Source organism: Lipotes vexillifer, unplaced genomic scaffold (genome assembly GCF_000442215.2).
Source record: "Lipotes vexillifer unplaced genomic scaffold, Lipotes_vexillifer_v1.1 scaffold334, whole genome shotgun sequence".
NCBI classification, from domain to species: domain Eukaryota; kingdom Metazoa; phylum Chordata; class Mammalia; order Artiodactyla; family Lipotidae; genus Lipotes; species Lipotes vexillifer.
Genome location: NW_006799673.1, coordinates 316,758 through 340,067, shown reverse-complemented (window position 1 = coordinate 340,067; position 23,310 = coordinate 316,758). Strand labels below are relative to the sequence as shown.

At 43.9% G+C, this 23,310-nt stretch overlaps 1 protein-coding gene and 1 pseudogene across 1 annotated transcript in view; one reads left to right on the top strand and one right to left on the bottom strand.

Moving 5' to 3' along the window:
• Positions 1–23,310, bottom strand: part of CHRNA3 (cholinergic receptor nicotinic alpha 3 subunit) — a 27,664-nt gene that overhangs the window by 2,063 nt on the left and 2,291 nt on the right. The window contains exons 2-5 of the mRNA XM_007471843.1: positions 22,279–22,418; positions 22,121–22,165; positions 20,871–20,980; positions 5,359–6,370 (exon numbers count right to left, since the gene is read on the bottom strand). Of these exons, the coding sequence (XP_007471905.1) occupies positions 5,359–6,370; positions 20,871–20,980; positions 22,121–22,165; positions 22,279–22,299 (1,188 nt within the window). The 5' untranslated portion in view covers positions 22,300–22,418. The remainder of the gene's footprint in view (positions 1–5,358; positions 6,371–20,870; positions 20,981–22,120; positions 22,166–22,278; positions 22,419–23,310) is intronic.
• LOC103090033 (nucleophosmin pseudogene) lies at positions 13,956–14,848 on the top strand (annotated as a pseudogene).

The following is a 23,310-nucleotide window of genomic DNA, read 5'->3' as shown; positions in this document are numbered from 1 at the left end:
GAAGAGCGGAGCAGAGAAGGTGCCCGCTGATCGGTGGGGCCTGAGGCTTCCCTCCTCGCTCCCCACATCAAAGACGAACAACTGCAGTTGAGTGAAAGGGACGTGGAAGAGATCCTCACGGACAAGGTCAGCTGGAGGGGAGGAAACGCCCCTGAAGGGGCGTCTAGCCCAGTTTGTGGCCATGTGGGTCCTCTGCCCTGGGAAGCCTGGGTTTGGGCCCCTCAAACACAGTTCAGTAAGGATGGCTGATACCCCCAGAAAAGGTGAGTTTACAGGCCCCCAATACACAAACTTAGGTATCTGAAAGAAAATTCATGGGATGGGTTAAGGATTTACACTAAACAAGACAGTCTTTTGAGACTATCCAGATAGTCACCGGATAGGAGAGAATATTGGAAACACGAAGTTAGGAATAAGCAGTGTTATAGAAGAATCAAGTGGAAATACAAGTGTGAACAACAGACAAGTCGCAATAAAGAACTCCAGAGCTGGGATGACTGGCAGGGGTAAATACAGCCCCGGAAAGAAACAGAGGAGAGTAAGGACCTCGCCTGGGGCAGCGATGAAAAAGAAGAGCCAGGAGATGGAGAAGCTGGGAGCAGAGGCATCCCGCCTGTACAACAGTTCAGGGAAGGAGAAAAGAAGGGTGAGCAGGAGATCTTTACAGAAATAACGTTGACTTCCCCAGAGTTAAAGCGAGATGAAAAACCTTGGAATTAAACAGCTCACAGGAATGCCAAACAGACTAGGAGGGACCCACACCAACACGTTGTGTTTGGTGTCATTCGATTTCTCTACAAACAGAAGATTCTAATAGCTTCTAGATAGAACAGATTACTTGAAAGGAACAACATTCAGATTAACTTAAAACTTTTTCAGAAACGACACTGAGGCAAAAAGGCCATGGAGTGTTATTTAAGTATTTAAGGAAAAGAACTTCAACCCTAGAATTTCGTATCCAGCTAAACTCGCACTTAAAAGTGAAGGCACATGGGCTTCCCTGGTGGCGCAGTGGTTGAGAGTCCGCCTGCCGATGCAGGGGACACGGGTTTGTGCCCCGGTCCGGGAAGATCCCACATGCCGCGGAGCGGCTGGGCCCGTGAGCCATGGCCTCTGAGCCTGTGCTCCGCAACGGGAGAGGCCACAACAGTGAGAGGCCTGCATACCGCAAAAAAAAAAAAAAAAGAAAAAAAAAAGGGCACAATGCAGTTTTTTAAAAAAATTTATTTATTTTTGTCTGTGTTGGATCTTCGTTGCTGCGTGCGGGTTTTCCCTTGTTGCGGTGAGTAGGGCCTACTCTTCGTTGTGGTGCGTGGGCTCATTGCAGTGGCTTCTCTTGTTGTGGAGCATGGGCTCTAGGCACGTGGGCTCAGTAGTTGTGGCTCGTGGGCTCTAGAGCGCAGGCTCAGTAGTTGTGGCGCACGGGCTGAGTTGCTCCGCAGCGTGTGGGATCTTCCTGGATGAGGGCTCGAACCCATGTCCCCTGCATTGTCAGGCAGATTCTTAACCACTGCACCACCAGGGAAGCCCTACAATACATTTTTAAGCTTACAGGCCCCAAAAGGTTTACCCATAAACACTCTTGAGAAGGCGTACCAACACAAAGAAATAAATCCAGGAGGACACCATAAGATAGATGTGAGGGGTGACTATAGACTAAAAAAAAAAAAAAGGAAGGTCAAAACCCAAAACATATATTCATGAAAAACCAAAACTAAAGCTCTAGTAACACCCAGGTAACCAAAGCAGTGAGGAAGATCAGAGGGGAAGGACAGTGGGGTCGGGGGCAAAACACAGACACTTAAAAATGTAAGAGACTGATTGATATGGAAAACGGAACTTGAGCATGGGTTTAAATCAGTTAGGAAGAGCTAGTAGAAGAATAAAAATAAAGCACATGACTTTCAACCAGCAAAAAACATTCAGACTTTCTAGTAAACAGCAAGAACTGAGGCAAAAAAAAAAGTAAATGGAAAGCGTGAAACAAGATGGCCAAAATTTAACCCTAGAAAACAGTAATTACAACACATGTAAATAAGTCATTGATCAGAAGTCCGACTCTGGGCTTCCCTGGTGGCGCAGTGCTTGAGAGTCCGCCTGCCGATGCAGGAGACGCGGGTTCGTGCCCCGTTTCGGGAGGATCCCACATGCCGCGGAGCGGCTGGGCCCGTGAGCCATGGCCGCTGAGCCTGCGGGTCCGGAGCCTGTGCTCCGCAAATGGGAGAGGCCACAACAGTGAGAGGCCCGCATAACGCAAGAAAAAAAAAAAAAAAAAAAGAAGTCCGACTCTAATTGGAATGAATGAACTAACAGATATACATACGTATAGATATATAGATATATCTCTGTATCTGAACCAAACAAAACAAGTTGTATCAGGATTATTAGCTCAGAAGATCATGGCTCTGATCTATGCACACCTTCAAGACCTCAGGAACAACTCATACAGTGGAACCAACTTCAAACGATCAGCCGTCAAAACCGTAAAACGGAGAGTATTAACGTGAGACCACAAGCTCCCTAACTAGTTTTCTAACTTGTAACCCAATCCCAGCCCTAACTCTGAATTTAGAGTATTAAACACCTCACAAGTGTGAGCAAGTAGGGGTGACCAACACAAACAACTTGAAAAGAGAACAGCCAAGGCAGGTGACACGATGACACTCCTGTCCCTTTGGGATCTGGCGTGTCCAGGGACAGTCATTCACAGGCTCTCAGCACCCTCAGGAGATGGCTCTGGGAGAACTAAGCCTGTTCATTCCAAGTTCCTAGGAGCCCAGGACAGTTAAAACCAACCAAGTTGGAGCCAGGGAATTAGGAAATTAAAATACCTCTAGAAAACTCTATGTACAGCAGCATGTCCGTCACACAGTAAGAGAGAAAGAAGGCATCCTTCAGACAGCCTGACTCTCCTCAGAGCACTGAGTAGGCATCTTTATTCTAACACTTGCCACCCTGTCATAAACAGGTTGCAATCCACTGGACGGTGGTCCAGATTTCTGCTTTCTCTGGAAAAACAATGGGACCACATTCATCTGTGGTAACAGATGACCAGAAGTGAGCAGTGGCTGCCCCTTGAGATGATCCATGTGCCTCTAGCTGGCCACATTCAGGCTATTTCACTAATTTAACTTCCTGGCACTTCAGCTGTGACTTCCCTTTCGGTAACTTTTTTTTTTTTTTTTTTTTTTTTTTTTTTTTCTCTCTGTTGTGGCCTCTCCCGTTGCGGAGCACAGGCTCCGGAAGCGCAGTTTTTTTTTTTTTTTTTTTTTTTTTTTTTTTTACTGTCTGCCTCCATCACACGTCTTGTGGAAACTCTAACGCTAACTAAAACCCTCGTGAAACTCTTAACACCTTGTATCGTTCCTAGTAAATAATTTTTGGAATAAAGATAGTTTCTAATAGCCTGACAAAGACGATACTTAGATCTCAATCTTTAGTAAATTATCACTCAAAAGAAGTGATTATTTTAAAAGTGGATAAAGAAAGGGTAGAGAGTATCTTCAAAAGTGATTAGTGTTAGACATATGAGATTCTCTAATCATGTACTTAATGTCCAACAACTGCTTCAGGGACTTCCTGGTGGTCCAGTGGTTAAGACTTCGACTTCCAATGCAGGGGGTGTGGGTTCGATCCCTGGTCCTGGAGCTAAGATCCCACGTGCCGTAGGGCCAAAAAAACAAAACATAAAACAGAAGCAATGTTGTAACAAATTCAATGAAGACTTGAAAAAAAAACAACCAACCAACTGCTTCAACTGAATTTAAAGGAGGGCCTGACTTTTTGGCTAAATTTCTGGTATCAGTGGGAGGTTTTGCATTGTTACAGTCACAAGACAGGCTCAGAGTTGCTCAGATGGGTGGGGTGAGGACACGGGGCCACTGTTGCTATCTCCCTCCTGTCTCATCTACTTTAATATGCCGTTCACAGCTGAATAAAAGAGGCTCCAGACATTTCCTACCAACATTAATTACTTACAGTGCATCAGGAGCTGAAATTATCTGGTAATTAGCTCTTTGTTAATAATCAACTTAAAGCAGAACCAGTTAATTTTAAAGCAGAGCTTCTTAAAAAATTATTGAACATGATTCTGGTAACCTTGGGGGTAAACAGTGTGGGAGCAGCCAAACACATAAGTGTAAAGCTTCCCCATTACTAATACCTATCACTAGTTCTAGCATAAGATTTTTGAAGGAAATAGAAGTTCACCCAATTAAAAAAAGATGGGCAGGAGTGTGAATAGATAGTTCACAAAAGAAGATATCCAAATGGCCAATAAGCATATGAAAAAGAGCCCTAATCATTAGTCCACAGGGACAAGAAAGGCCACTTCACCCCCGTTTGGCGAGGATGGGCAGCAGCTGGGACTCTCAAACATTGCCAGGGGGCGTGTCAATCGGCTCAAACCCTTTGGAAACCTGACAGTGTCCACTAAAGTGAAAAATACACCTCTCCAGTGATCCAGCAATTCCACCCCTAGGAATGTAGCCAGGAGAAACGAGTGTATATATTCACCAAAAGATATGTATAAATTTATAGCAGCTTTATTCATATCGCCTCAAACTGGAAATAACCAAATGTCCAACAACTGTAGAATGAATAAACAGAAGGCGGTGTTGTCATACTGTAGAATCTTACACACCAATAACAAACCAAAAGGATAAACCTCAGACATCTTTGTACACTTTGCTGAATGAAAGAAGTCTGATATGAAAGTTTATGCTATGCGATTCCACTTATATGAAGTTCAAGAATAGGTAAAATTAATTAACATAAAAGAGGTCGGGATCAGTGGTTACTGAGGAGGGAGGGAGGGGGTTACTGACTGGGGAGGGGCACAAGGGAACTGTCTGGGGCACTGGAAATGTTCTATACCTTTACCTAGATCATGGTTACGTGGGTGTACACATAATGTAAAAATTCACTGAGATGTAGACTTAAGAGGTGTGTACTTTATGTAAGTTACTCTTAAAGGGGAGTAGGGAGACACAATGAGTAAAGTTTAAAATGTCAGCTCAGCTGATCAATACTAATTGGAGATCATCTGGCCTCATGCCCTCTTCCAGCCTACCTCCTAATCCACTCACTCAGCATCAGGTGTTCCAATGGCCCAAACTGCTGGCAGCCCAGCAGCTAAATGCAGGGCACCACATACTCACAACCTTTATCATCCCATTTTACAGATGAAAAGACAGACTCACAGAGGTGAGGCGGTGTATCCAAGGGTAAATAACTGGTAAATGAGGAGCTGGTCTGAACACAAGCCACTGATGCCAGTCTAATTCCTTGCCCACAAGGAACCAATAAAATGTTTGTTGAATGAATGAATGACCAATGTAATAACAGACATATCCTTACCTCTTTGGCTTCATTCTGTGCTTTCATATTTTCAGCAATATACTTGACACTTTGGATAGCTTCTTTGATTTCCGGTGACAGAGCAGAGAGGGACAGCACGGCATTGACAGATTCAGAACTAGAGCTTCTCATGAGATTGGCACTGAAATTCAGGATTTTTACCCTGCGGTGGTGGCAGTGGCCACATAGCCCATCCTGGCAGGGGTAGCCTTCTTTGCAGCTCTTGGACTCTATGTGGCTGAAGCAATTCAGGTTTGAGAGCTCAGCGCTATTGAAGGGTCGTGGCCTCTGAGTGTTACCCTCGCTGCTTGCCGGCCTGGTCATGAACATGACCCTGGGAAGAAATTTCAAGAAGATGGTCTTCACCCACATGGGCATCGTGTGCGTGGTGGGGGTCCTGTAGTGCACGTTGAGCACGAAGACGGTGATGACGATGGACAAGGTTACAAAAATCATGGTGAATAGGAGGTACTCGCCGATCAGGGGAATCACCAGAGAGGTGGACGGGATGGTCTCAGTGATCACCAGGAGAAATACAGTCAAGGAGAGGAGGACCGAGATGCAGAGGGTCACCTTCTCGCCGCAGTCGGAGGGCAGGTAGAACACGAGCACAGTCAGGAAGGAGATGAGCAGGCAGGGGATGATGAGGTTGATGGTGTAGAACAGGGGCAGGCGCCGGATGTACAGCGAGTACGTGATGTCCGTGTAGATCTCCTCGCAGCAGTTGTACTTGATGTCATGTTTGTAGCCGGGGGCTTTGATGATGGCCCACTCGCCACTCTCCCAGTAGTCCCTGAGGTTCATGGAGGAGCCAATGAGGACCAGGTCGATTTTTGCCTTGTCGTAGGACCAGGAACCAAACTTCATGGTGCAGTTCTGGTAATCGAATGGGAAGTAGGTCACATCAATTTTGCACGAGCTCTTAAAGATGGCCGGGGGGATCCAAGTCACTTCCCCTGTGTACTTGAGTAAAGCTTTGGTCTTGTCGTCCACCTGGAAATCCCCAACAGCACTGCGGAGACAAAGAGGAGGTGTGCGGCACACAGGTCATTACCACGTGGTCAGCTAGCCCAGCTTCTCACGCCGCCAGCAGGTAAACGGCAAGTAACGGTTTGTAAAACTGCAGAATATGAGAGCTCAAAGTGCTATAAAAGGTCTCGCAGTTCACCATCTCATTTACCAATGGGGATACTGAGGCCCAGGACCCCCCAACCCCCAACAATCTGACACACTCATCACCCCCCGCGCTGGGGCATGTCATGGGTTCATTCCACACCATGCAACTCCTAACTTGATATATATGGAGACACTCCCAAATGCCAGATATTTTTTTTTCTCCTTTAACTGAAAAAATAAATGAATGAAAGTGGTCATCAGGAGGCAGGTGTTTAGGTGAACTTTGGGGACATTTGCCACTCGCTGTCTCTATGGTTTGGCCCTGGTAATGCCTCCTCATCCTGTCTGCATTGGGAGCCCAATGTATGTACACACACGGATGTCAAACCAGACCGTGGACCTGGAAGGGGCTGTAGAGACCACCGTAGGAGCCCACTGCCATTAAACTGAGCCTGTTAGATGGGTCTATTACCAGGCCCTATCTCTGGACCCTGGTTCTACCGTTTACCAAACTTCCCATTCCTCCCTGCACTATTTTAGAATGAATAATCATGTTTTCTGATTCCTTGTCTTTCAAGCCCAGCATGACAGGTCCCTTTGCCTTCTGTGTCCCTATCCTTCCCCATTTTCTCCCCATGTTCCTTCTCCCTTCTGTTTAGCTATGTGCGCCCTTTCTATGCAGAGACATACATTATTCCTAGAATTGGCTTGTTGGCATTTATCAGCTGGTTTGTGCAGTGGAAGATTTGCTGACGACCAGCTCAACACCCTGTCCAGTCTCGTATCTGAGCATGAAGCCAGCCGGTCCTCATGACAATGGCCTTGCCCAGTGAAAGCTCTTGACATTTCTGTGGGTCAGCCCTGTTGATTTCTTAGAGTTCTGCATTTGAAGGCATGTATGTCCTTCTAAAGGGAGCAACCACTATACCCATTTGCCTGAAGAGCTGGGGAAAAAAAAAAAAAAGGCAAACCTGAACATTTAGGGATCCTGCCTGGTTGTTACTGGATAGCACTGTGTGAAGACAGGAGGGGGTGTGTCTGGGGCGTGTCTCCTTGCTGGTCTCTGGCCCTCCCACCCTCACGTGCATCTGTCCGGCAAGACAGTCGTTACACGTGAAGACTTGATGTCAAATCCACTACCCGCCTTCACTCCAGCCGGCTGGGTTGTCCCAAAGGTGCCCTGCTGTGTTTGTATGTTCTTAACCCCACTTTATCCTACTGGGCCCTCAATTCCCCACAAGAAGATGATTCCCAGCTCCAGGAGGAAAGGAGGGGTATGAGAAGTGGGGAGGGGGTGGGGACCCACAGAGCCCCAAGTGGACTTGACCATGTTGAGCACCAAGGAGGCCTGGGAGGCTGGCCTACGCTACGCAGAGGGCTGAGAGGACCCCTGGGAAGGCAGAGGCCTCCAGAACAACTTTCCTTAGGGCATCCAACAAAATGGACCTTCAGAGCCCAGGGACTAGTCCAGGGCAAAGTACAGCCCACTGGCCTGCCCCCTATTTCTGTACATAAATTTTTATTGGAGCACACAGCCATACCCATTTGTGGTCTATTGTCTGCAGCTACTTTTAAGCTACAAGGGCAGGACTGAGTAGCTGCGACAGAGACGCTAAGGCCCACAAAGCCTAAAATACTTAACTACCTGGCCCTTCACAGGAGAGCTTAATGATCCCTGCTTTAGTCTGATCCCCTCATTTTACCGACGAGGAAACTGAAGGTCAGAGAGCAGGACTGGCTTGCTCAGGGTCCCACAGAGTCTGTGGCAGAGCCCTGACCAGTCGGAACTTGAGTCCTCAAGTCTGTGTGTCCAAAAGGCCAAACACTGGAGATCAGCTTACCTTGGTTGCTGGTGCACATGTCTGCTATTTTCCAGGGATCCTGGTCACTGTGGCGGCTGCCTACAGACCCCCACAGCTGTGTCTGCCCAGACCAGGAGGCCTGCTTGCTGACAGCGTCAGTGGCCTAGCTCTGCCACCAGGAGACCGAAGATGAAGACCCCACTGGGTACCAGGGTCTGGCAGAGCCCCAGCCACAGAGAGGGCGCTCGGTAAGTTAGCTGACTGAACGGATGACCAAAAAGATAAATGAAGCTCTCACCCCCCTGGCTGCCCAAGAGATGGCTGGCAGCAAGGGTCAGCAGAGGGGGAAAGGTCTCACTCAGCCAGTGTGTTGCTGAACCATGTGAGCTGATTAAAAAAAAGAAAAGTCAGGGTGGGTGCAAATGATTAGTTGAGGTATCACTTTAATAGAAGGAAAGAGTAAGAGCTGAAGTGGGGCGAGGGTGGTGAGTGGTAGAAAGATCACGATGGCATCCGTTTCTTTAACCTTTCCAAATTTCCTCAGAAAAACAGGGCAACAAGATAGCAAAAGAAAAATCCCGCTGCCCACGTGGTCAACAAAGTTAGGTTACGTGGAATTCCAAGAACCTCAGGTGTGAGAGAGTGGGGTAGAACCACCACCACCAGCGGGACCTGCGTGGGATTCGGGTGGGGTTAACTACTGTGGAGGTGGCTGAGGGAAGAGGAAGGGAAGTTCTCCTGTCCCGAGAGCCCCAGACAGAAATCACCAAGAGGTATCTGCCCCTCAAAAAAGAGGACCCCGCTCTGCACTGCATCCTCAGCAAGGGGAACGGTGAAACAGAGAGGGCGCCACAGGTTCCAGTTTGTGGGAGAGGACAAAACGATGGGGAGCCACCAGGGTCTGCAGAAGAGGCTGGGCTGGGCTCGATCTCAGAAACACCTCCCACCCCAACTGCCTTCCAGAAGGACAGAGACCCACCCAGAAAAAAGCTGCATAGGGTAGGCTTCAAATTGAACAGCGTGGGAAACTGAGGGTAAGAAAAAGAAGATGGTTGAGAAAGTACAGAAGCAGGTGTCTAGAAGTGGCAGCTCTCAGACTGTGGAGGTGGCTACATGGAGTATTTAAATGCTTCAAGGGAACCACTTGAGGAGGGAACTCCCAAGCAGGTGACACAAGAGACCCACCCTTACCCACTCCCATCCCCTCTGGGAACCTGTCCTAAATGTACAACAAAGGCCATCTATTTAAACAAGAGCAACAGAAAAGGATTAGACTGAACCTCATATTAACATATTGTAAGAAAAATATGAAAATTGAATGACAATAACATACAAGCAGACAAGTGCACACCGCAAAAATATAACCTCAGAGCAGACGAAACTGATAATCTGACATTACAAATTAAGCTAAGAGAAAGAACGATCTTCAGAAACTTTGAAAGAGCAGCATAAATTAGAAATAGAAAAGTTAAGAATTTGGGTGAGCAATAGGAGGACGAATAAAGAACTGACAGAACTTAGGAAAGGATGGGAAGAAAGAAATTTTAAAAAATCATTTTAGAAATAAAAACTAAAACGTAACAACAAGCAGACACCATGGAAAGTATTGTGATGAAAATAAAAAACAGAAAGGAGAAAACAAATTCTTTTAAATCAAAAAGAGACAAAGAAAAAGAATGTGAGAGAAAATAATACGGAAAGAATCCAGGTAAAGCAGTTCAAATATATGTGAAAATGGGGTTCCTGGAGGGACGAAGCAATAGAACAGATCTGAAAAACTCTAATTCACAAAAAATTTACTGGAATGAAAGGTGGCTTATTATGTATATGGTACAGAGTAAAACAACTAGATTTTAAAGCTAATGGATAAAATATCTTTGGGTTTTACCCAAGGAAAAGAACAACCCCCTTGTAAACATGCTGACTATGCATCCCAATTCATCCAGGACAGTCCTGGTTTACATCTGTGGTCCTGGCACACGTATTAATAGAGTCCCTTTACTCTCCCCAAAGTCACCAGATTTTACAAGAAAAAAAGAAAATTAGACTGGCAATCGTTTTTGACAGCAACACTTCATACCAGAACATGAGTCAGCATTTTTAAGATTTTCATGGAAGGAAAATATGAGCCAAGGATTTTATATCAGCAAATGACCGAAAAGTATTACCTAAAAATGGCTACAATGAGTTATGAACCTGTAAGAACTTAGGGTATACTGTGTCCACGAACACTTTCTGAGGATTCTACTAGAGAAAGAACTTCAAAGAACAAAAACATGGCAGGAGGAACTGGCATAAGAAGGTAAAAAGTGTTTCTAGAGTGTTGAAATGAAAAGAAACTCTCACCAGAGGTTTAGAGAAACTGAAGTTTTAGTTAGGAGAGAGGAATTGAAGGATATTCTCTAAATCTTATTTTCAGCTTCAGACTCCAAGGAAATTCCTTATGATATTTGCTTCTCTCCATATCCGATGGAAGCTTTTCACTATGTCTCTCAGTATTGTTAAAAGCACACATCCCTAAAGTACCCCAGCTGTTCACCCAAGATTGCCAGCAAGAAAACAGCTATGAAATTCAAATCATAAGATTAAGATCTGTGCCCACTTTCTTAATTCTAGCTTAGCAAAAATTCTTACCACCCTGCTCAGCTCCTTAAGGGCCTTTGGACCAGGAGATTTCTAGGATGGCTCACATTCTGCAAACCAGTTAATTTATCTCCTGTCCCAGTTCTTTAAGGACAAGTTGCATTTACAAGTTGCATGAAAGAAACATATTTATGAATGCTATCTTTTCTACGGAAAGCAGTAAACAAAACACAGACCTCTAAGAGTTTTATAGTTTCCGGCCTTCCATTTAGGTCTTTAATCCATTTTGAGTTTATTTTTGTGAATGGTGTTAGGGAGTGTTCTAATTTCATTCTTTTACATGTAGCTGTCCAGTTTTCCCAGCACCACTTGTTGAAGAGGCTGTCTTTTCTCCATTGTATATCCTTACCTCCTTTATTAAAGATAAGGTGACCATATGTGTGTGGGTTTATCTCTGGGCTTTCTATCCTGTTCCATTGATCTATATTTCTGTTTTTGTGCCAGTACCATACTGTCTTGATTACTGTAGCTTAAACCATAATTCAAAAAGAGTCACGTACCAAAATGTTCATTGCAGCTCTATTTACAATAGCCAGGACATGGAAGCAACCTAAGTGTCCAGCGACAGATGAATGGATAAAGAAGATGTGGCACATATATACAATGGAATATTACTCAGCCATAAAAAGAAATGAAATTGAGTTATTTGTAGTGAGGTGGATGGACCTAGAATCTGCCATACAGACTGAAGTTAGTCAGAAAGAGAAAAACAAATACCGTATGCTAACACATATATATGGAATCTAAAAAAAAAACAAAAAATGGTTATGAAGAACTTAGGGGCAGGACAGGAATAAAGACGCAGACCTACTAGAGAATGGACTTGAGGACATGGGGAGGGGGAAGGGTAAGCTGGGACAAAATGAGAGAGTGGCATGGACATATATACACTACCAAATATAAAATCGATAGCTAGTGGGAAGCAGTGACACAGCACAGGGAGATCAGCTCAGTGCTTTGTGACCACCTAGAGGGGTGGCATAGGGAGGGTGGGAGGGAGGGAGACGCAAGAGGGAAGAGATATGGGGATATATGTATATGTATGTGTATAGCTGATTCACTTTGTTATAAACCAGAAACACACCATTGTAAAGGGATTATAATCCAATAAAGATGTTAAAAAAATAAAAAAATAAAAACACGGACCATCTTTGGAGTGGTTAAAGAAGACCTCTCTTTTAACCCATGACTAGAAAGTGGGATTCGGCCAAAAATGTAGCTTCTCTAGTCCCAATATGAAAGGTAAAACATATTGATTTGTACTAATACAGCATATAAACCTAAACACAGAATGCTTTAAAATCTGATTAGACTAATTCTATACGAAGTGTTTTGTTGAAAAATGCTCAGTGGCTTTTTTAAGACATTAGAACTCCAGAGATAAAGCACAGTTACAAAATTGAAGTCTGTCAATAACTGGAGAACAAACTAGTACATACTGTAAAATATCAATTAAAATTATGTTTGTCTAATAACAGGTTAAATGTGGAAGGTGTCAGGTTTGTATGGGCTTAGGAAAGAGAGGCAGGTTTTGGAGGTGCCACAATGGGCAGATTCAGATAGGCAGAGGAAGAACCTTTGAAAGAGAGAAAAAGGTGCAGCTTCCTGTGGCTGGTGGGCAGATGCACGTGTGCAGCGTGAGGCAGGGGCAGGGAGCATTCGTCGGGTGAGTAAAAGAATGAAGCTTGGAGAAGAACCAAGATGCTGGAGTAGAAGGACGTGCTCTCACTCCCTCTTGCGAGAACACCAGAATCACAACTAGCTGCTGGACAATCATCGACAGGAAGACACTGGAACTCACCAAAAAAGATACCCCACATCCAAAGACAACGGAGAAGGCACAATGAGACAGTAGGAGGGGTGCAATCACAGTAAAATCAAATCCCATAACTGCCGGGTGGGTGACTCACAGATTGGAGAACACTTATACTGCAGAAGTCCACCCACTGGAGTGAAGGTTCTGAGCCCCATGTCAGGCTTCCGAACCTGGGGGTCTGGCAATGGGAAGAGGAATTCCTAGAGAATCAGACCTTGAAGCCTAGTGGGAATTGATTGCCGGACTTCGACAGGACTAGGAGAAACAGAGACTCCACTCTTGGAGGGCACACACAAAGTAGTGTGTACATCAGGACCCAGGGGAAGGAGCAGTGACCCCACAGGAGACTGAACCAGACCAACCTGCTAGTGTTGGAGGGTCTCCTGCAGAGGGGGGGGGGGCGCTGTGGCTCACCGTGGGGACAAGGACACTGATAGCAGAAGTTCTGGGAAGTACTCCTTGGTGTGAGCCCTCCCAGAGTCTGTCATTAGCCCCACCAAAGAGCCCAGGTAGGCTCCAGTGTTGGGTTGCCTCAGGCCAAACAACCAACAGGGAGGGAGCCCAGCCCCACCATCAACAGTCAAGTGGATTAAATTTAACTGAGCTCTGCCCAACAGAGCAACAGTCAGCTCTACCCAGCACCAGTCCCTCCCATCAAACCTCTTAAGATAGCCTCATCCACCAGACGGCAGAGAACAGAAGCAAGAAGAATTACAATCCTGCAGCCTGTGGAACAAAAACCACATTCACAGAAAGAAAGACAAGATGAAAAGGCAGAGGGCTATGTACCAGATGAAGGAACAAGATAAAACCCCAGAAAAACAACTAAATGAAGTGGAGATAGGCAAACTTCCAGAAAAAGAATTCAGAATAATGATAGTGAAGATGATCCAGGACCTTGGAAAAACAATGGAGGCAAAGATCGAGAAGATGCAAGAAATGTTTAACAAAGACCTAGAAGAATTAGAGAACAAACAGAGATGAATAATACAATAACTGAAATGAAAATTACACTAGAAGGAATCCATAGCAGAATAACTGAGGCAGAAGAACAGATAAGTGAACTGGAAGACAGAATGGTGGAATTCACTGTTGCAGAACAGAATGAAGAAAAAAGAATGAGTCCCTGGTCTGATTCCGTCCTGCGTGACTCTTCCTTCGAGCGGTAGACTTTTATCTCCGTCCACTTTCTCTCCCACCGAAGTGCGTGCCACCAACCCATGGAAGATTCGATGGACATGGACATGAGCCCCCTGAGGCCCCAGAACTATCTTTTCGGTTGTGAACTAAAGGCCGACAAAGATTATCACTTTAAGGTGGATAATGATGAAAATGAGCACCAGTTATCTTTAAGAACGGTCAGTTTAGGGGCTGGCGCAAAGGATGAATTACACATTGTCGAAGCAGAGGCAATGAATTATGAAGGCAGTCCAATTAAAGTAACACTGGCAACTTTGAAAATGTCTGTGCAGCCAACGGTTTCCCTTGGGGGCTTTGAAATACCACCACCTGTGGTCTTACGGTTGAAGTGTGGTTCAGGGCCTGTGCATATTAGCGGACAGCACTTAGTAGCTGTGGAGGAAGATGCAGAGTCAGAAGATGAAGAGGAGGAGGATGTGAAACTCCTAAGTATGTCTGGAAAGCGTTCTGCCCCTGGAAGTGGTAGCAAGGTTCCCCAGAAAAAAGTAAAACTTGCTGCTGATGAAGATGAAGATGATGATGATGACGACGACGACGATGATGAAGATGATGATGATGATGACTTTGATGATGAGGAAGCTGAAGAAAAAGCTCCAGTAAAGAAATCTGTACGAGATACTCCAGCCAAAAATGCACAAAAGTCAAACCAGAATGGAAAAGACTCAAAACCATCAACACCAAGATCAAAAGGTCAAGAATCCTTCAAAAAACAGGAAAAAACTCCTAAAACACCGAAAGGACCTAGCTCTGTAGAAGACATTAAAGCAAAAATGCAAGCAAGTATAGAAAAAGGTGGTTCCCTTCCCAAAGTGGAAGCCAAATTCATCAATTATGTGAAGAATTGTTTCCAGATGACTGACCAGGAGGCTATTCAAGATCTCTGGCAGTGGAGGAAGTCTCTTTAAGAAAATAGTTTAAACAGTTTGTTAAAATTTTCTGTCTTATTTCATTTCTGTAACAGTTGATATCTGGCTGTCCTTTTTATAATGCAGAGTGAGAACTTCCCCTACGGTGTCTGATAAATGTTGTCCAGGTTCCATTGCCAAGAATGTGTTGTCCAAAATGCCTGTTTAGTTTTTAAAGATGGAACTCCACCCTTTGCTTGGTTTTAAGTATGTATGGAATGTTATGATAGGACATAGTAGTAGTGGTGGTCAGACAAATGGAAATGGTGGGGAGACAAAAATATACATGTGAAATAAACTCAGTATTTTAATACAGAAAAAAAAAAAAAAGAAAAAAGAATGAAAAGAAATGAAGACAGCCTAAGAGACCTCTGGGACAACATTAAATGCAACAACATTCACATTATAGGGGTCCCAGAAGGAGAAGAGAGAGAAAAGGACCAGAGAAAATATGTGAAGAGATTATAGTCGAAAACTTCCCTAACATGGGAAAGGAAATAGCCACCCAAGTCCAGGAAGCACAGTGAGTCCCATACAGGATAAACCCAAGGAGAAACACACCGAGACACATAGTAATCAAATTGGCAAAAATTAAAGACACAGAAAAATTATTAAAAGCAGCAAGGGAAAAATGAAAAATAACATGCAAGGGAACTCCAATAAGGTTAACAGCTGATTCCTCAGCAGAAACTCTACAAGCCAGAAGGGAGTGGCATGATATACTTAAAATGATGAAAGGGAAGAACCTACAACCAAGATTACTCTACCCAGAAAGGATCTCATTCAGATTCTATGGAGAAATCAAAAGCTTTACAGACAAGCAAAAGCTAAGAGAATTCAGCACCACCAAATCAGCTCTACAACAAATGCTAAAGGAACTTCTCTAAGTGGGAAACACAAGAGAAGAAAAGGACCTACAAAAACAAACCCAAAACAATTAAGAAATGGGCATAGGAACATACATATCGATAATTACCTTAAATGTGAATGGATTAATTGCTCCAACCAAAAGACACAGGCTTGCTGAATGGATACAAAAACAAGACCCATATATATGCTGTCTACAAGAGACCCACTTCAGATCTAGGGACACGTACAGACTGAAAGTGAGGGGATGGAAAAAGATATTCCATGCAAATGGAAATCAAAAGAAAGCTGGAGTAGCTATGCTCATATCAGATAAAATAGACTTTAAAATAAAGAATGCTACAAGAGACAAGGAAGGACACTACATAATGATCAAGGGATCAATCCAAGAAGAAGATATAACAATTATAAAAATATATGCACCTAACATAGGAGCACCTCAATACATGAGGCAACTGCTAACACTTGAAAAGAGGAAATCGACCGTAACACAATAATAGTGGGGGACTTTAATACCTCACTTACACCAATGGACAGATCATCCAAAATGAAAATAAATAAGGAAACAGAAGCTTTAAATGACACCACAGACCAGATAGATTTAACTGATATTTATAGGACATTCCATCCAAAAACAGCAGATTACACTTTCTTCTCAAGTGCACACAGAACATTCTCCAGGATAGATCACATCTTGAGTCACAAATCAAGCCTCAGTAAATTTAAGAAAATTGAACTCATATCAAGCATCTTTTCTGACCACAATGCTATGAGATTAGAAATGAATTACAGGGAAAAAAACCGCAAAAAACACAAACACTTGGAGGCTAGACAATACGTTACTAAATAACCAAGAGATCACTGAAGAAATCAAAGAGGAAATCAGAAAATACCTAGAGACAAATGACAATGAAAAGACAATGATCCAAAACCTATGAGATGCAGCAAAAGCAGTTCTAAGAGGGAAGTTTATAGCTATACAAGCCTACCTCAAGAAACAAAAATCTCAAGTAAACAACCTAACCTTACACCTAAAGGAACTAGAGAAAGAAGAAGAAACAAAACCCAAATTTAGCAGAAGGAAAGAAATCATAAGGATCAGAGCAGAAATAAATGAAATAGAAACAAAGAAAACAATAACAAAGATCAATAAAACTAAAAGATGGTTCTTTGAGAAGATAAACAAAATTGATAAACCATTAGCCAGACTCAACAAGAAAAAGAGGGAGAGAACTCAAATCAATAAAATTAGAAAGGAAAAAGAAGTTACAACAGACATGGCAGAAATACAAAGCATCCTAAGAGACTACTACAAGCAACTCTATGCCAATAAAATGGACAACCTGGAAGAAATGGACAAATTCTTAGAAAGGTATAACCTTCCAAGACTGAACCAGGAAGAAATACAAAATATGAACAGACCAATCACAAGTAATGAAATTGAAACTGTGATTAAAAGTCTTCCAACAAAGGAAAGTCCAGGACCAGATGGCTTCACAGGTGAATTCTACCAAACATTTAGAGAAGAGCTAACACCCATCCTTCTCAAACTCTTCCAAAAAATCGCAGAGGAAGGAACACTCCCAAACTCATTCTACGAGGCCACCATCACCCTGATACCAAAACCAAACAAAGATATTACCAAAGAAAAAAATTGCAGACTAATATCACTGATGAATATAGATGCAAAAATCCTCAACAAAATACTAGAAAACAGAATTCAACAACACATTAAAAGGTACATATACCATGATCAAGTGGGATTTATCCCAGGGATGCAAGGATTCTTCAGTATACACAAATCAATCAATGTGAAACACCATATTAACAAAATGAAGAAAAACCATATGATCATCTCAATAAATGCACAAAAAGCTTTTGACAAAATTCAACACCCATTTATGATAAAAACTCTCCAGAAAGTGGGCATAGAGGGAACCTACCTCAACATAATAAAGGCCATATACGACAAACCCATAGCAAACATCATTCTCAATGGTGAAAAACTGAAAGCATTTCCAACAAGATAAGGATGTCCACTCTCATCACTATTATTCAACATAGTTTTGGAAGTCCTAGCCATGGCAATCAGAGAAGAAAAAGAAATAAAAGGAATACAAATTGGAAAAGAAGAAGTAAAACTGTCACTGTTTGCAGATGACATGATACTATACATAGAGAATCCTAAAAATGCCACCAGAAAACTACTAAAGCTAATCAATGAATTTGGTAAAGTTGCAGGATACAAAATTAATGCACAGATATCTCTTGCATTCCTATACACTAATGATGAAAAATCTGAAAGAGAAATTATGCAAAAACACTCCCATTTACCACTGCAACAAAAAGAATAAAATACCTAGGAATAAACCTACCTAGGGAAACAAAAGACCTGTATGCAGAAAACTATAAGACACTGATGAAAAAAATTAAAGATGATACCAGCAGATGGAGAGATATACCATGTTCTTGGATTGGAAGAATCAATATTGTGAAAATGACTATACTACCCAAAGCAATCTACAGATTCAATGCAATCCCTATCAAATTACCAATGGCATTTTTTACAGAACTAGAACAAATCATCTTAAAATTTGTATGGAGACACAAAAGACCCCGAATAGCCAAAGGAGTCTTGAGGGCAAAAATGGAGCTGGAGGAATCAGTCTCCCTGACTTCAGACTATACTACAAAGCTACAGTAATCAAGATAATATGGTACTGGCACAAAAACAGAAACATAGATCAATGGAACAAGATAGAAAGTCCAGAGATAAACACACATGCTTATGGTCAACTAATCTATGACAAAGGAGGCAAAGATATACTGTGGAGAAAAGACAGTCTCTTCAATACATGGTGCTGGGAAAACTGGACAGCTACATGTAAAAGAATGAAATTAGAACACTCCCTAACACCAACACAAAAATAAACTCAAAATGGATTCGAGACCTAAATGTAAGACCGGACACTATGAAATTCTTAGAGGAAAACATAGGAAGAACACTGTTTGACATAAATGACAGCAAGATCTTTTTTGATCCACCTCCTAGAGTAATGGAAATAAAAACAAAAATAAGCAAATGGGACCTAATGAAATTTCGAAGCTTTTGCACAGCAAAGAAAGCCATAAACAAGACAAAAAGACAACCCTCAGAATGGGAGAAAATATTCGCAAACGAATCAACGGACAAAGGATTAATCTTCAAAATATATAAACAGCTCATGCAGCTCAATATTAAAGAAACAAACAACCCAATCCAAAAATGGGCAGAAGACCTAAACAGACATTTCTCCAAAGAAGACATACAGATGGCCAAGAAGCACATGAAAAGCTGCTCAACAGCACTAATTGTTAGAGAAATGCAAATCAAAACTACAGTTAGAATGGGCATCATCAAAAATCTGCAAACAACAAATGCTGGAGAGGGTGTGGAGAAAAGAGAACCCTCTTGCACTGTTGGTGGGAATGTAGTTTGATACAGCCACTATGGAAAACAGTATGGAGGTTCCTTAAAAAACTAAAAATAGAATTACCATATGATCCAGCAATCCCACTACTGGGCATATACCCAGAGAAAACCATAATTCAAAAAGACACATGCACCCGAATGTTCACTGCAGCACTATTTACAATAGCCAGGTCATGGAAGCAGCCTAAATGCCCATCAACAGACGAATGGATAAAGAAGATGTGGTACATATATACAATGGAACATTACCCAGCCATAAAAAGGAACAAAACTGGGTCATTTGTAGAGATGTGGATGGATCTAGAGACTGTCATACAGAGTGAAGTAAGTCAGAAAGAGAAAAGCAAATATAGTATATTAACGCATGTATGTGGAACCTAGAAAAATGGTACAGATGAACCCAGTTTGCAGGGCAGAAGTTGAGACACAGATGCAGAGAACAAACGTATGGACACCAAGAGGGGACAACCGCGGTGGGGCGGGGATGGTGGTGTGCTGAATTGGGCGAATGGGATTGACATGTATACACTGATGTGTATAAAACTGATGACTGATAAGAACCTACAGTACAAAAAAAACAAACAAGAAAAACAACTAATACTAAACTTTCTTTGGGTTATTTGTATGGAAATATATTAATATAAATGTTTCAAACATTACATGAAATTTCTAAAAATCTTATATTTTCTGGTATAATGTTAGAAGTCATAATTCTAGTTATTACTTTAAAATGTGTATCTCAGAAATAACTAAATTTCCTTGTCAATTGCATTATTATGAACTTTCATCAAATCTTTAACCGTGGTCATTTTTCACACTTTTGTCATTTACAGAGAGTTCTGGGTGTACTCTGATGCTTTCACAAAAATGTTCCTGTAAAAGGGTTTCATTTTCAAGGAATTCTTGGAAAAGACTCTGACAAGTACAGGTTTCTGCTAACTGACTATACTGCTGAACTGAATGAATAAGCATTTTCAGAACTCTAAGGGAAAACTGATGAATTCATAAAAGTGCTAACAAAAGATCAAGATAAAAAAAAATTAATTACATGGGACTGAGTGAACTGATGAGGATGATTATAATTTTTGTGACTTTCTGTTTGAATAATAAAAAAAAAACCCCACAAGGACTCAGAGGCAAAAAATATACAAATCAATTTTCACTGCAAAGTAAAGGAGCTGTTACAGTGGAGGATTACTGGACTGAATGTCAATATTATGACAGTATGAGTGTGTTTCGTGTTTGGTAGTTGCAATCATTGTTGCTTTTGTTGTGGTCATCCATAAAAAAAAAAAAAATGAAGCTTTCCTGTGGTCTAACCATGGGGCGCAGCTACAGCCTGACTTACAGGGATGGTCAGGTCCTGTCTTGGTGACAGAAGCGCACCCCCATGTATTTCCTTCCTTGCCCTTCCTCCAGTCTGTAATTGCATATTTGGATACTGTAACTCATTCCTGTCTTCCCTGGTGCATCTGATAAACTCCTAGAGGCAAGGGGGAGGGTATCTACCTTGCGCCACAGTATCTTTAGGACCTGGCATACAGTAGGTCAATAAATACCTGTGGAATGAACCAAATGAATGGAGCTCTCTTGGAAAAGGTCCCAGGAAGACCAGGCTGTAAAGCACAGCAGGCCAAGGACCCAGGTCCAGGCTGACAGCCCTGAGAGGTGGGGGCCACCCAGCACCTTACTTGTTATACAGCACAATGTCTGGCTTCCAGATCTTCTGTGCAGGGACACGCATGAACTCCGCTCCATTGTAGTCGGAGGGGTTCCACTTCAGCTTGTAGTCATTCCAGATCTGGGGGGAGAAGGCAAGGAGGGAGGGGGGGCAGTGGAAGGACAAGCATGGTTTTACTTCTTTTGACACCACTCATCTTGGTGACCTCCCCACCTCGGCTGCACGTCAGAGCTGCCTCTGCAATGCAGACCACACTGGCCCGTTCCTCATGTGGGTGCTAGTGGGGAGACAGCACTGAGGCCGCCTCCTAGCTGCCCCCATGAGTGGGGCAAGCCCAGCCCCCATCAATCAATCACGACCACTAGGGCTTTCTCCAGTCATTTCCAGTGCCAGGTCCAGGTCCCTGCCTTAAGCTCCTGCTGTTCACATTCCTGAAATGGCTTGGACATGCCATCAAGCCCCAGTAACGGCGCTAATGACACACAGAACCCTCTTCCACCTCCGCGTTGAGCAGGGTTGGCCTCTGAAGGGTCTGGGGAAGGAGCCATGATCCCACCAGGGCCCAGGAAGTGTCTGGGTGCAGAGGCTGGGAGATGTGAGTCCGGAGCACCTGAGGGGAGAGAGGTGAGGCTGTGGCTGGAGGGAACGTGTACCATAGGGCGCTGAGTGGGCACCATGCCCATCTGGCTTGCCAGCCTCCTAGGAAGGAAGGCTGCATGAGCTGAGTGTCCAGTTGGCTGAGCTGGTAGAAGGATCACCCTTAGGCCAGTGAGTTATCTGGCCATGTCTGCACAAAGCCTCCCTGGGGAGAACACGTGGAAGCCCATTTCTTTGGTCCCAATCTGAACAGGAAAATCCAGAACCCCAGCTCCCACCCTCCCAACAACAACAACAGCATATGATTCTGACTTAAGTATGAGTTTTTAGCAAGAGGAAGGGGAAGAGGTGCCTCAGGCGCCACCCTAGAGTCGGGGCCAGGGCTCCAGGCCCGGGTCAGCCCCATTTTGTCTGAGCACGGAGGTCTCTTTTTCCAGGACGCAGTCTATCGTCTGTGACTTGAGGGGCTGGGCCCTGCAGTCCTTCCACAGGGGTGTAGAGCAGTGCATATGACCCCAAGCCCAGGTAGAGACAGACCAGCTAGTCAGTGGACCTCAATCTGGGTCCACAGGAGTGAAGTAGGGGTTTTGGCCCTCGGTTCACAGACAGCAAGTAAAGCAGTCACCACCAGGGGGCAGCAGTGCCCAGGGTCTGGTCACTTACTTGCTTGAGCCACAGGTTGGTCTCCATGATCTGGTTTACTTCATCCTAGAAAGAGAGATTAAAGTAGATGGTGAATTACAAAAACAAGGCTGGTTCTGGGAAAGGCTATTCCAGAAGCTCCACACCCCACGGCCACGGCTTGTGGCTCTGGCACTCACCACCTTCACCAGCTGAGACATGGACACTTCAAACTGGATGATGACTGGGTCAGACACATTGGCCACTGGCCGGATGATCTCATTGTAATCTTCGAACAGCCGCTCAAACAGACGATGCTCGGCGTCGGAGGCTCTGGCCACTGAGGGAAGTCGCCCTGTAAGATCCTGGGGAAGTCACTTTTCCCCTCACCAGGGACACCATCCACCTACAGCTTCCTCTCCATCTGCTGAGGGTACTCTCTGGAACTCCAGACTTTCAGACTAGTCCTACTCCTTGAAGTTAAAGACTAGGAAACTGAGGCCCAAGAGAGAAGGGATTCCATCAGGTCACACACATTCCTTGAGGAGCATAATGATTACAAGCCTGGGCTCTGAATTTGGATAGATCTGGTGCAAATCCTGACAGACTACTTGTGAGCTGTGTGAACTTAAGCAAGTGGCTTAACCTCTCTGAACCTCATTTCCTTCATCTGTGAAAGATTACAAATGTATCCACCTCTTAGGGTTGTTATGAGTGAAGTGCTTAGCTCCATGCAGGCATATGGTAAGAGCTCATGAACCGTCCTCACCATCTTTGTTACTGCACAGCAGCAGTGTGATCCAAATACAATTTGCCTGCATACAGCCACAATGGAGAGACGACCAGTCCACTCCCGGGGCAGGAGTACCCCAGGGCCCGAGGGAGACTACAACCTAGGACTGGGGCTTTCCTTCTTCCCACTCAGGACCCTGTAGGGGTTTGGCCACCAAACATCTTAGAAGCGGGTGCCTACGTGGCTCCCATGATCTCAGGGTGCGACCCACGGTTCCTGTTGATGTTGTCTTCACATCCTGATCAAAGACCCTTCCCTCTCTGAAACCCTTGGGGACCCTCTTTGTTTATAAGCCACACTCCAGGCATCTTGAGTCAGCTGTCTGTTGCTTCTCACAGACCTGGGGAAAATCTGGGGAGGGGATGAGGGGAATCCTTTAAGTCCAACCCAAATTCTCCAGGGATTTTGACTGTCCCCTAACCACCACCCCCCCCCCCCC